Source organism: Melospiza melodia, chromosome 30 (genome assembly GCF_035770615.1).
Source record: "Melospiza melodia melodia isolate bMelMel2 chromosome 30, bMelMel2.pri, whole genome shotgun sequence".
In the NCBI taxonomy this organism is placed as follows: domain Eukaryota; kingdom Metazoa; phylum Chordata; class Aves; order Passeriformes; family Passerellidae; genus Melospiza; species Melospiza melodia.
The window spans coordinates 5,044,481-5,057,085 of NC_086223.1; the positions used below are offsets into that span (position 1 = coordinate 5,044,481).

Below are 12,605 nucleotides of genomic sequence, written 5' to 3' on the forward strand. Positions count from 1 at the left end.
TTCTGCTGGTGAGTTGCTCAGGTGTGGCTTGGTTGGGAATGTTTCCTTCTCTCACCCGGTGAAGGAAACTGTGGAGCACCCCCTTATATAGCAGGGGGTCTGTTTAAAATGGATCTGTGTGTCCATGATCACAACAACAGCTCTGCACCTTCCCCCTGCATAAATTCATCAGTGTTCACGGTGGTGCTACCTCATCCCAGGCATTTTCACAGATGTGCAGCTTGGGGATCTTTGTTTGCCTCAGGATGAGACCAGTGCTCCATGATTTCGCCATATTCTCCTGTTTATTGCAATTCAAGGTTTCCTCATCACAGCAAGGCCCAGATGAGATCGTGGTGGGATTGGTTGTGTCCTCCTGATGTTCCTGCCTAGCTCTGCCCCCTTGGCCCACAGGAATGACCACTCTGGGACATTTCTGGCTTAAAGCAAGTGGCACCAGGAGAGGTTTAGGTTGGAAATTAAGGAAAAGTTCTTTCTGAAAGGGCTGTCCAGCTCTGGCACAGCTGCCCAGGCCAGTGGTGGAGTCCCCATCCCTGCAGGGATTTAAAGCTGTGTGGATGTGACACTTGGGGACAAAGGTTAGTGGTGGCCTTGGCAGTGCTGGAGGAATGGTTGGACTGATAATCTTAGAAACCTTTTCCAACCTAAAAGATTTGTAATTCTGCAATATTTTCCTCTCTATTGTTTGTGGGGATAGAGCTGGCTGGATATTGTCAGATGAATCCTGTTTCTGCCATGGAATTGCTTCAAATTTCTCCCAAAATGTCAAAAGTTCAGCAAACACTTTTGCTGAGCTGGTTTGTCACAGGGGAGACAAGGAGCTGTTCTGCCCTGGTGCTGGTTTGGATTCCAACCTGCCCACTGCAAATCCAGAGCTCTGGGAGCTTCCTCTGATCCTCACCAGGACAAGGATGGGGGAAAACCTGGTCATGAGCATCTTCCTGCTCTGCCTGAGATGCAAACATGAAACACTGTGGGATTTAGGAGAAGAATGATGGGGAAAGCAGATAGGAGGGATGGGGAAGAGGAGATGGGGAAGGGAATCAGAGAATCATGGGGTGGTTTGGGTTGGAAGGGACCTTAAAGCCCACCCAGTGCCACCCCGCCATGGCAGGGACACCTCCCCCCGTGCCAGGCTGCTCCAAGCCCTGTCCAGCCTGGCCTTGGAGAAGAGAGGACACAGCCCACCCATCCCTGCTTTTGAGAAAAACAAGACAGAACGTGGGATGGGCAGTTCCAGGGGTATTTAAAGGATTTTTACCCCCCATTGCCCCAGACCAGACTGGTTTGGCCTTTGTTTGGTGTTCAAGGGGGTGTCCTGTGTCCGGGGGTGATTTGGGTGATTTGGCTCCCCCAGGCCCCCCGCTTGCTGCGTGTGGCTCTGGTTTCCAAGCAGCAGCATCACCCCCGGAGCCGCTGGAGCCGCGGGAGGAGAGCGAGGAGCGCTGCTCGATAAACATGAGGGGAGCAGGGCTGTTCCGAGAATCCCCGGGTGTTGCTGCTGGAGACGCGGAGGTGTCACAGGGAAATGTCACTCCCGGCAGCGGAGGGAACAGCGGGTCCTGCGCTATCAGGTGTCCCGTCACCCCACGGCGGCAACATCTGGGCGTGTTTTTGTGTTTTCTGCTCCAGCTCGTGTTTAAACCCGTCAGGGCTCAGCCCAGCCCAGCCCCGCATGACGCCGCTGTGTCAGTGGAGATCCCGCGTCCTGCGCTGCTCTGGGTCAGAGCCGTGCTAAACCCGCATGGTCCGGCACGGAGGGGCCGGGCTGAGCCGGGCCAGGCTCTCCGAGGCTGGCTTTGTCCCGGCACGGAGCTTTGTCCCGGGGCTGGCTTTGTCCCGGCACGGAGCGATCCGCTCCCCCAGGCTGGCTTTGTCCCGGGCCCGGCACGGAGCGCTCCCGGGAGACTGGCTTTGTCCTGGCACGGAACGGAACGTTCCCCCAGGCTGGCTTTGTCCCGGGGCTGGCTTTGTCCTGGCACGGAACGGAACGCTCCCCCAGGCTGGCTTTGTCCCGGGGCTGGCTTTGTCCCGGTCCCGATCCCGGCACGGAACGCTCCCCCAGGCTGGCTTTGTCCCGGGGCTGGCTTTGTCCTGGCACGGAGCGCTCCGCTCCCCCAGGCTGGCTTTGTCCCGGCACGGAGCGCTCCGCTCCCCCAGGCTGGCTTTGTCCCGGGGCTGGCTTTGTCCTGGCACGGAACGGAACGCTCCCCCAGGCTGGCTTTGTCCCGGGGCTGGCTTTGTCCTGGCACGGAACGGAACGCTCCCCCAGGCTGGCTTTGTCCCGGCACGGAGCGCTCCGCTCCTCCAGGCTGGCTTTGTCCCGGGGCTGGCTTTGTCCTGGCACGGAACGGAACGCTCCCCCAGGCTGGCTTTGTCCCGGCACGGAGCGCTCCGCTCCCCCAGGCTGGCTTTGTCCCGGGGCTGTCCCGCAGTAAATGAGGCAGAAGCGGCGCCTGACGAGCGCCGGGTCAGAGGCAGAGCCGCGGTTCCACAAGCGGCTCCCAAACCTCACCCGGGCCAATTTTTGGCTCTGCAATTCCTGCATTCCCGAGCCATCTAAAGCAGCGTCACACTGCATGATTTCCACATTCCTCGGAAAAGAAAAAATCCCTCCATTCTCTTCAGGATGGCTCCGTGTCCACCCACCTTTCCCCGAGGTTTTAAACAAGAGAAGAAGCTTTTCCTGGGTGTGCTCCCGGGATCCTGGTGATCCCCAGCCCGGGGAATCCTGACCCAGGAGCTGCTGCTGATCCACAGCCCAGCTCTGCAGAAGGTTTGGGGTGTGGGGATTATCTCTCCTAACTCACTGCTCCAAGGAGAAATTCCATTTCAGATTTATGGGGGTTATTTGCCAGAGGTGGAACTCCTGGGTTTTCCTGTGAAAAGATGAGGGTGAACCCCCAGGTTCAGCTCCCCAGGCAGCCCCACCTGTCTGCCTGAGCATCCCCATGGAAAACAGGGAATTTCCCTCCCTACTACTACCTGGAAGGAGGTTGTAGCCAGGTGGGGTCGGTCTCTTCTCACAAGGACAAGAGGAAAGAGCCTCAAGCTGTGCCAGGGGAGGTTTAGATTGGATATTAGGGAAAATTTCTTTACTGAAAGGGTTGTCCAACCCTGGCAGTGGTGGAGTCCCCGTCCCTGGAAGGATTTAAAAGGTGTGTGGATGTGCCACTTGGGGACAGGGGCTAGTGGTGGGGGACACAATGATCCTAGAGGGCTTTTCCAGCCTGTGTGATTCCATGACTCAATGACAGAAAGCAGGACAAAATACACAGCCTGGGCTGTATAGACTGATATATTTATTTACATTAAATGTGTTTTAAATGCAGACCACTCTCATTATAGAATGAAATGAACCCCAGGCATCTCCAGGCTCCTTAGAAACTACTCCAGGCAATTCAAATAAACCAACAACACTACAGAAATTTTTATTTACTTCTGGCATTTTAAAGGAGGCCAAAGCCCTGAGCTGAGGGAGCAGCAGAGCAGGACTGGGGTCACAAAAACTGCTTTTGACACAAGTGGTTTCTCACCAGGTGCGAACAGCAAATTGTCTTTATTTTTTTCTATTATTCTGTTGAGTAACTTGAGTGAGTTATTTACAGAGATCTGAATCTGAGAAATCTGGAGCTGGGAAGGCCAGCAAAAAAAAAAAAAAAAAAAAAAACCAAACCAACTTCCATCTTTCATTTGGAAACTGAAAACAAGGAATGGAGGGATGAGCTCTGCTAGTCCTAAAATCTTGGCAAACATGGAAACCAGGAACAGCCAGTTCTTTTCTGTCCCTGTGAATGTTCCTTTTTTTTTAATTAACCAATTTTATAAGTAAAATATGCTTAAATAACTTATATATATATATATGTGGCAGAACTAATTTGGGGTAGTTTTATTTAACTAGTACAAATCAATTCCAAAATGCTGGGTTTTGTGCTGTTTAAACTGAATTCCAGTTTTTCACAGAGTTGCTTTACTGGTGAAGAATCGTCCTGTTACTTCTCAAAAGCCTTTTTGGCTGAGAATTTTACCCTTCTCTGGCTGTTTTTGGGGTGCAGAGCAGTTGCAGGAGCTGCTTGGAGCCCAAAATGTCCTGAAACACCAGGACAGAGAGGCCTTGGGACAGTTTGAGCCACAATGTCCTTGTCACCCTCGTCCAGCCAAGTCCCCATGCCCTGGTTTGGGTGCCCAGCTGGCCCTGCGCCCACCACCCTCAGCTGTTGCTGCCATGCCAAGATAATTTAATGACAAACCCAACCTTCAGATGTTTTTTAGCTTCTCCTTCAAGTGCAGATGTAGCTGAGAGTGGAGCTGCTGGTCCTGTTCTCCTGCTCTGGAGCCTGGTGATTCTCTTTGTCCCATCCCAAGCCGATGTTTTGGCACTGTTGAGGTCCCCATGGGTAGCCTCACATCTGCTCTTGGTTTTCCACCCCTGCCTGCCCTCTGGGTGAAGTTTGAAGAGGTGAAGTTTGGTTTCCAGCTAAGCTGGACCCAAAAAGCTGCTCATTATTCCCAGGAAATCAGCACCAGGGTTGTGGGACACCCCTGGAATGGGCACAGCAGGATGGAGCGGGATGAGGATTCACCCATTACCTTTATTAGGACTTCAAAAGCAGTTGGAGGTTTGTGTCCCACAATTTACAGTTTTCCCAGATGTTCTGAGGTCACACATGTCCCTCACCATGGGGACAACCTCGTGGCAGGGGCCAGCTCTTGCTTGGGGAGACGCAAGCCTTTGGGAGAGACCTTTCTGCCCAGCTCTTCCATAGTCTTTGGAGAACAGGAGGTGCTTTTGGGGATCCTGTACCTCAGACCTCTGCCAGCTGGGGCTCTGGACACAGCCTTGGCTTTGGCAGCTGGAGAGTGGTGCAAAATCTGCTTCTCACAACAGCCCCACGGTGCTGTTGGCAGTGTCCCTGCAGTGCCTGCTCCTGTCCTTCCCGGGGTGGTGGGGCTGGAGCAGAGCCCTCATTCCCAGCCATTCCTGGGCTGTGTGACCAGTTTGATGCTGGGGGATCAACAGGTGGCTCCTAATTTCTACAGAGGCTTTAGGGGTCGGTCAGCGGGGTGGGGACAGTGACAGTGGGGCAGGGCAGCCTCGGGGACACAGCCCAGACACATGAGCACCCCAGACGGGCTCCCAGCCCCGGGCTGTGCAGTGTTGGCAGCCTGGGCTCCAGGCAGAGCCGTGCTCCAGGGGATCTGTCCCCACGGGGGCTGGCAGGGCTGGCAGGGGCACAGGACCCCTCACTCTTCACCTGGGCGCTCCCCCACCGTCCACTTGGCCTTCACGTCCCGGAAAGGAGTGATGTCCTCGTAGGTGGCCATCTGCTCCACCTCCAGCCCCTGCAGCAACAACAAGGAGGGTGGGACATGGCAGGAGGCTCCAGCCATGGCACATCCCTTGGACACCCAGCTGGGGACCCTCCCTGAGCCTGGAGCAGCTTCTGACAGGGACAGAGGATGGGCATGGTTGGGTGTTGGATGTTGGATGTGCACTGGGTGCTTCCTGGGGCAGCTCAGCACAGCTGATGTGTGATTTGGGAGGAAGGTGCCCTGATCCTCGTCCCAAGGAAGGGACTACAAGGTGAGCCCCAGCAGACACCCAGCAGGGGCACAATGCCCTGTGTGAAGGCTCAGGTGATGTTAGGGAGGTCCTGCTATCATTAATTACCTCATAGGTGTGGTCCTCCTCTGGGCTCTTCTTCTCTTCACCCTATGGAGAGTCACAGGTTGGGGTCAGCACCCTCCAGGATCTCCTGTCCCCAGCCTTGCTCCCCCAGGCCAGGTCCCAGCACTTCCACAGGCACATCCATGGAGTCCCACACAGCATTTTTTCCCATTTCAGATATCCACATCCCACCCACAACCCCAAACCCATCCCACAGCCTGGCCTGCCTGGGATGCACTGCAGGACACTGGGGACATCCCCTCTGCTGGAGGCACTGTCACTTGCCTTGTCTAGGAAGAGGAGGGTGGGGATGCTGATGAAGATGACGAGCAGGATGGACTGGATGATGATGATGGCATCTTTCAGCGTGTTCCTGTTCTGGAACTGCTTGATGCTGCTGGTACCTGGGAGCAGCACACAAGGAGAGCCCAGGTCACCTCTGGGCCAGGCTGCAAGGGCAGGGATGAGCTCTCCAAGGCCAGAGTGTGTCACCAAGGGGGGATGTGGGGACCAGAGTGACCTGTCCTCTGCATTGGGAGAGACCAGAGCACTGCAGCTGCCCCCAGGGTTGGCATCAGGGACCACCAGGAGCAGGACAAATCTGATATATTAGAGGAACATGTCCCTGGTTCGTGCAGGATGGCTATGCCAGGGCAGACCCAGGGAGGTTGTCCTGCTCCTTGGGGCTGGCAGTGAGGGATGGAACCTCTGGGGTGCCACAAAGCACCCACAGCTGGGTCAGAGAGGGTCCCACCAGCACAGGGGGTGTGGGAGGTGTGGGAGCACCATGGAGGGGGAAATGGGAGAGTGTTGGGGAAGATGAAACAGGAAAACCTCATAAATATGATTGTTTGGCAAAAGATTTTGAGAATATGGAAACTATAAGCGAGATTGAAATGAAAGCAAGCTTTGAGATCCCTCAGTTACCCTCCATCCCAGGGTACAGCAGTAAATCCAGGCAGTGATAACAAAAATCCCACCTGGTCACCCCAGGTCAGGGCTGAGGCCTTTGTGGGATCCCTTCCCCTACCCCACCCCAAGAGACTCCAAACTCTGATGAGCCAGCAACGGAACCCACAAAAACCCTTCTGTTCCATCACACCCTGAGCAATTTGGTGTTCAGGATCCTCCCTGCAAGGCTGGCTGTTGGGGAAGATGAAACAGGAAAGCCTTATCAATATGATTGCCTGGCAAAAGATTTTGAGAATATGGAAACTATAAGTGAGATTGAAATGAAAGCAAGCTTTGAGATCCCTCAGTTACTGAACAACTGGAAAACAATGGTGTGGCCAGCTGAAGGTGATCCCCTTTTGATGGAACAACACCCTCTGCTTGCAGACAGGCCCAAGGGTCAGAGCAGACCCTGCAGCTTGGGAGAAGGGGCCCAAAGAGGAGTTATTAGGGTTTAAAATGTAACACAGGATGGTAATGTAATGATTCTTATAGGCTGTATGTGAATACTATAGGATTTGTATCTTGTACTAGATTGGTGAGTGAGAAGGAGAATATTCAACACAGAAGAAGATTTATTGTATTGTAGCAGAAACTTCACTCTCTTACCCCTTTTATGCTCTTACCTTTTTTACTCCCTTACTCTCTTTCCCTCTCATCCTCTCTCCCCCTCTCTTCTCTCAGCCTGCTCTGAGCTGTGTTTGGCAGCTCCCAGCAGGGCCCTGCACCCAGGCCCTCTGCAACAAACCCCAAGTTCCAAGACCAGAAGAAGATTTATTGTATTGTAACAGGAACCTCATCCTCTTTTACTCTCTCTTTACCCTCCTTACTCTTCCTCAGTCTCTCATCTCTTTACCACACTCTTGCCTTCTCTCTCTTTACCTCTCTCTTCTCTCAGCCTGCTCCGAGCTGTGTTTGGCAGCTCCAGCAGGGCCCTGCACCCAGGCCCTTTGCAATAAACCCCAAGTTCTCATCTCCATCCATCCTGACCATCCTACCCCCGTGATGTTCCTACAGACTGGTGCCCAAACCGAGCTGCCACTCACTCACCCATGACCCGGAGCTCTGTCCCACACGAGTGCAGCTTCTCCTTCTGCCGCAGGCCCTTCTTGTCACACACGTAGATCCCGTTGTCCTCGGAGCTGGTCCGGAGGAGGGTCAGGTTGATGGAGGTGTTTGTCCTCTCGACGTGGTACCTGGCCGTGTTCTGATCCAGCACAGAGAGGTCCTCCCTCTCCTTTGCTGTCTTGTACCACTGCATGTCCTCGGGCTCCTGGGAGTAGCACACGAAGTAGATGGGCATGTTCTTCCTGATGGCCACGTACCGCACGTTCTGGTGCACCGAGGGACACGTGCCATCTGCAGGGGACAAGGCTGTCACTGCAGACACCCATGAGAGCCCCCCCTTCCTGTTTTCACGCTGCTTTTGAGCATCCAGCTTGGTTTTGGTGAATTATCCTCATCCCAGATCCCCCAGGGAATGGTCCCAGAGCTCCAGGAGGGTTTGTACCCCAATCCCAGGGATACCCAGGGTGGAATTTTTGGGGTGTTTGGGCAGGGCCAAGAGTGGGACTGGATGGTCCTTGGGGGTCCCTTCCAATCAGGATATTCTGTGATTCCATGAGATCTGAGGCTTTTGGTGGAAGTCTGCTTTTAATTGATGCCTGAGGTTTTAACTTTTATATTTTTCTGCTTTAGTGGTGACTCTGGGCTTCATATTAGGGGATAGTGAGCTCTGTGCACACAGCAGGGAAACAAAACAATTCCTTCTCTAGCTGGAGACCAAGGACAAATGATCCAAATCTCAGGCCCAAGAGCACAAACAACGTGAGCTGAAGAGAAAAAAACAAGCAGGATAGGACTGCATGGGCTAAAGCTGGAATTGGACAATAAACAATGCAAATGGAGCAGAACTTATAAAAGTGAGAGACCCCATGACCAGTGACCTGGGGTGCAACCCTGGCTGGGCTCTTGTGCAGCCCAAGGTGGATCCATTGAGGCCTTCCAATAAATAAATAAGCCTGTGTGGTATTCACATGCCCTCTGAACAGAGAGAAGCTGTGAGAGAAGTGGAGAAAAGAATGATCAAAGCAATTCTTATCTCGTTTGCTGCTCCTGTGCTTGTGAACATGTGGAATGTGTTGGAAGATTGTTTACCTGAAGGGATTTGGTAATTGGATTCTGCTGAGGATTGTTTTGTTTCCTTGGCCAAATCATACAAAACTGTGTCCTGGCTGTCGGGAGCCAGTCACGAGTTTTCTTGAGTATTTTTCAGTAGTTAGAAATAAGTATTATATAGTATAGTATGTATTTCTTTAATGTAGTTGTGATGTCTTATAGCATAGTTTTAACAAAGGGAGGGTTCAGCGTTCTGAAGCCTTGGAGTCAGATGCCAATCATTCCCAGATTCGGGATTGCCCTGATATCCTTCAGCTCTGTTTGGTCTCTATTCTTGGTCAGCCTTCACAAGGCATCATAATGGAAACTCCAATTTTCTGTGGGAATACCCTTGATCCAATACTTCTGTCCTGCTCCCACCCCTCTCTGTGCATATTGAGTTAATCCCAGCTCCAAAATTACAGCCTGTGGAATCCCAGCTGGTTTCTCTTTTTCTTCCACATTTTTTGGCATTTTGCTTTATTTTGTATTTTTTGGCCATGCTTAGTCCCAGAGTGGTGACTTTAGGAGCCTGTTTGGGTTGCAGAGGTCACCCTTAGGGCCCCATGGGTGGGAATGGCCAAGGAGAGTGGCACAAGGCCACGGCCTGTCCCAGACTTGGCCATGCAGAGGGAAAACCTGTGGGCGCTCGGGAAAATCAAAGCAGATCTGGCTTTGCAGAGGGAGAGGAAGGAGCAGGATTGGGGATAATCCATGGGGATATCACAGCCTGGGAATGGCCTTTGGGATGGAAAAGCCCAAGGGGGGTGGGACAGGAGCTCTGTGGGACAGGGGGACCCTGGGGACACACGGAGGGGAGGAGCCCAGCGGGTCTGGGGGTACCTGTGCTGTTCTCAGGGCTGTTCTTCTCTGCTTGGGTCCCACCTGCAAGAAGACAGGAGAAGGGCCTGAGAGCGTGGCCAGGAGCCCACCAGGATGTCCCCAGAGGGATGGACGTGCCCTGGTCCTTCCTGCCCACTCCATAGGGATGGAACAACAACAGGACAAGAGATACCTCCTGCTCAGAGGGCCTGGGGCAGCACAGATTTGGGTACAAACCCTTCGGTTTCCATCCTGTCTCCTGAAAGTTTTCTAGCTTGTTTTCTGGTTGATACCCCAGCGAAATCTGCTCTCTATAATGTCCCTGAGGCTGGTGCCTCTTGAGAAGGCTCCAGATGCTCCGAGCTCTGCATCCCCACTCCCTGACCCAACCAGGAACCCTTCCCTGCTGGGATTTCCTGGCTCAGAGCCCTGTGGGGGCCAGGGGTGTCCCCAGATCCCGTGGCCACACAGGCCCCTGGGACAAGGGCTGGTGCTGTGGGCCTGCAGTGCAGGAAGCAGGGGCAGGTGGGGACCCCCCCAGCACCCACGGGTGCCCTGCCCACAGCTCCAGTGCCTCTGGGCTGGTTCCTCTTGCTGCAGCTGGGCAGGAAGCCCCAGCCCTGTTTACTGCCCCGCTTGAGTGCCCCGTTCCCTCCTCTCGATGGAGATTCACCAAACCCTGTGGAGGAGCTGGCACGAGGTGGGGCTGCAGCATCTCCCTGCAGGGCAGCTGCAAACCTCCCCATCCCCAGAAGAAGGAACAGAAAAAGAAGAAGAAAGGTTCGGTTCCCCAGGCTGAGCTCTGTGCCAGCCTCCTGCAGACTCCTGGCTTGGGCAGGGGCTCCTCTCGTTGCCCCAGAGCCCCTTCCAGGTCCCTGCTGCCCTGCCCACGTTCAGCACCGACACCTCTGCAGGCAAATCCTCCCTTCCAGCCCCATTCCATTGTGCTCCAGGCTGAGAGATGCCCTTTGTCCTGGCTGTGTCCCTGTCACCTGCAGTGCCACCAGCCAAGGCTTTCCTCCCCAGGTTCTAAAGGAAGGCCAGGCTGGTCCCTCACACCCCTCTGAGGGTTCCACTGCAGCCACAGGGGGGCTGAACTTCCCCATCCTCCCCCAAAATCATCATGAGAGCCACGTTCAAACCCTGCAGCCTTGAATCCATGCTGGACTTGTGTGGCCACCTTTAAATTCCTGTTGTCCCCTGGGCATATGTTTCTTTCTGAGGGTGGGATCTGCTGCAGGTTCTTGTAGCTGTCCCTGCACCAGGCAAGAGGAGCTGGAAGGGGACAGGAGCCATGTCCTGGCTGTTGCTGCTGCTTCTCCAAGGGGAACAGTGCACATGTTCACACAGACTCCACAAATCACCCCAAAAGCCTTTTTCCTGCCATTTCTCCTCTGCTCCTGGGCACTGAACCCCACAGAGCAGAGGCCATACCCATGGCAATGTCCCAGCCCTATCCCCAGGCCTCTGAGAGTTGGAAATGGTTAATAAACCTCAACCCTTCTTTCCTGCCACCTGCAGCCCCAGCCGCGCTGGCTCTGCACCCACTCAGCCCAAGCCACCTGCCTGCCCCACAATGTCCTGCCTGCACACCCCAAGGGAAGCCAAACCCAAACCCCAGGCAGGCACCGGGCTCTGAGCCCTGTGTGCCCTCCTGGGCTCCCCGTGAGGCTCCCAGCACAGAGCAGGACTGAGAGAGACCAGCACAAAGCTCAAAATCATTGCACTGAGAGGCAGAGCAGGGGGAAGGCCCCGAGCAGGGCGCACAGCCCAGGGCACTGTCCTGGCTCCTTGCTCTCGAGTGCAGAGCCCGTTTGGTGCCTACCTGTGAGCAGAGGCAGCAGCCAGAGGGTCACCGGGAGCAGCCAGAGCCTCGTGCCCAGAGCAGCCATACTTCAGTGCCCAGGGCAGGAAAACATCCAGCCTGTGCTTCTGCAGAAACAGCGGCTGCTCCACCACCCTGGCCCCAGCACCTAAAAATGGCAAAGCTGCTGCTCTGAGCACGGCCCCTTTCCTGCTCATGTAAATCCTCCCCGCCAGGGACTTTCCCTCGGGGCTGGTTTTGAATGTGGTGCAGACGCTGGGGAGCCTGTGAGCCCCGGAGCCCTGGGCATCGTCTATCCTTGTGTTCCTGGGCATTGTCCACTGTCCTGTCCCTGGGCATTGTCCATCTCTAGGTCCCTGGGCATTGTCCACTGTCCTGTCCCTGGGCACTGTACCTCTCCATGTCCCTGTCCATTGTCCACTCTTGTGTCCCTGGGCATTGTCCATCCTCCTGTTCCTGGGCTTCATCCACCCTCCTGGTCCCAGACATTGTCCCTCTCTGTGTCCCTGGGCATTGTCCATCTCTGTGTCCCTGTCCATTGTCCATCTCCCTGTCCCTGGGCATTGTCTATCCTTGTGTCTCTGGGCATTGTTCATCCTTCTGTCTTTGGGTATTGTCCATCTCTGTGTCCCCGGGTTTTGTCCATCTCCGTGTCCCTCGGCATTGTCCACCCTCCTGACCCTGGGCATTATCTATCCTTGTGTCTCTGGGCATTGCATCCTCTTGTCCCTGGGCATTCTCCCTCTTCTTGTCCCTGGGCTTCATCCACCCTCCTGTCCCTTGGCATTATCCATCCTCATGTCCTTTGGCTACATCCATCTCCCTGTCCTTGGGCATTGTCCATCTCCCTGTCCCAGGGCACTGTCCACCCTGGTGTCCCCTGCTGGCTCCCTGTGGTGCCCATATTCCCTGGGGGTGGCCAGGACTGGCCGTGCAGCAGAGCTGGGGATGAGCCCATCTGCAAAGCAGGAGGTGCCAAACCTGGCTGAGCACGGGATGTGCCCAGGGAATGGGATTGGTGCTGCCTGGTCACATCTCTGGGGGCAGGACAGGATGGGAGTGACCCCCAGGGCTGCCCCCCAGCTCCACAGATCCCCCCAGGGTGTTTGGCCCTGAAGGGGATGGGCAGGGATTGATGGTGGCCCAGAAGCCAAGAGCTGCAGCAGGAATGGGATAAGAATA

General features: G+C 54.8%; 1 protein-coding gene across 1 annotated transcript; it reads right to left on the minus strand.

Moving 5' to 3' along the window:
* Positions 1-4,572: 4,572 nt before the first annotated feature.
* On the minus strand, positions 4,573-11,560 carry CD79B (CD79b molecule). Its single transcript, XM_063178761.1, has 6 exons — positions 11,424-11,560; positions 9,620-9,661; positions 7,670-7,978; positions 5,954-6,072; positions 5,672-5,713; positions 4,573-5,343 (listed from the first exon to the last, which is right to left on the minus strand). The coding sequence occupies exons 1-6, from the start codon at positions 11,488-11,490 to the stop codon at positions 5,245-5,247; spliced, it is 678 nt and encodes a 225-aa protein (XP_063034831.1). The 5' UTR covers positions 11,491-11,560; the 3' UTR covers positions 4,573-5,244.
* Between the last annotated feature and the right edge of the window lie 1,045 nt (positions 11,561-12,605).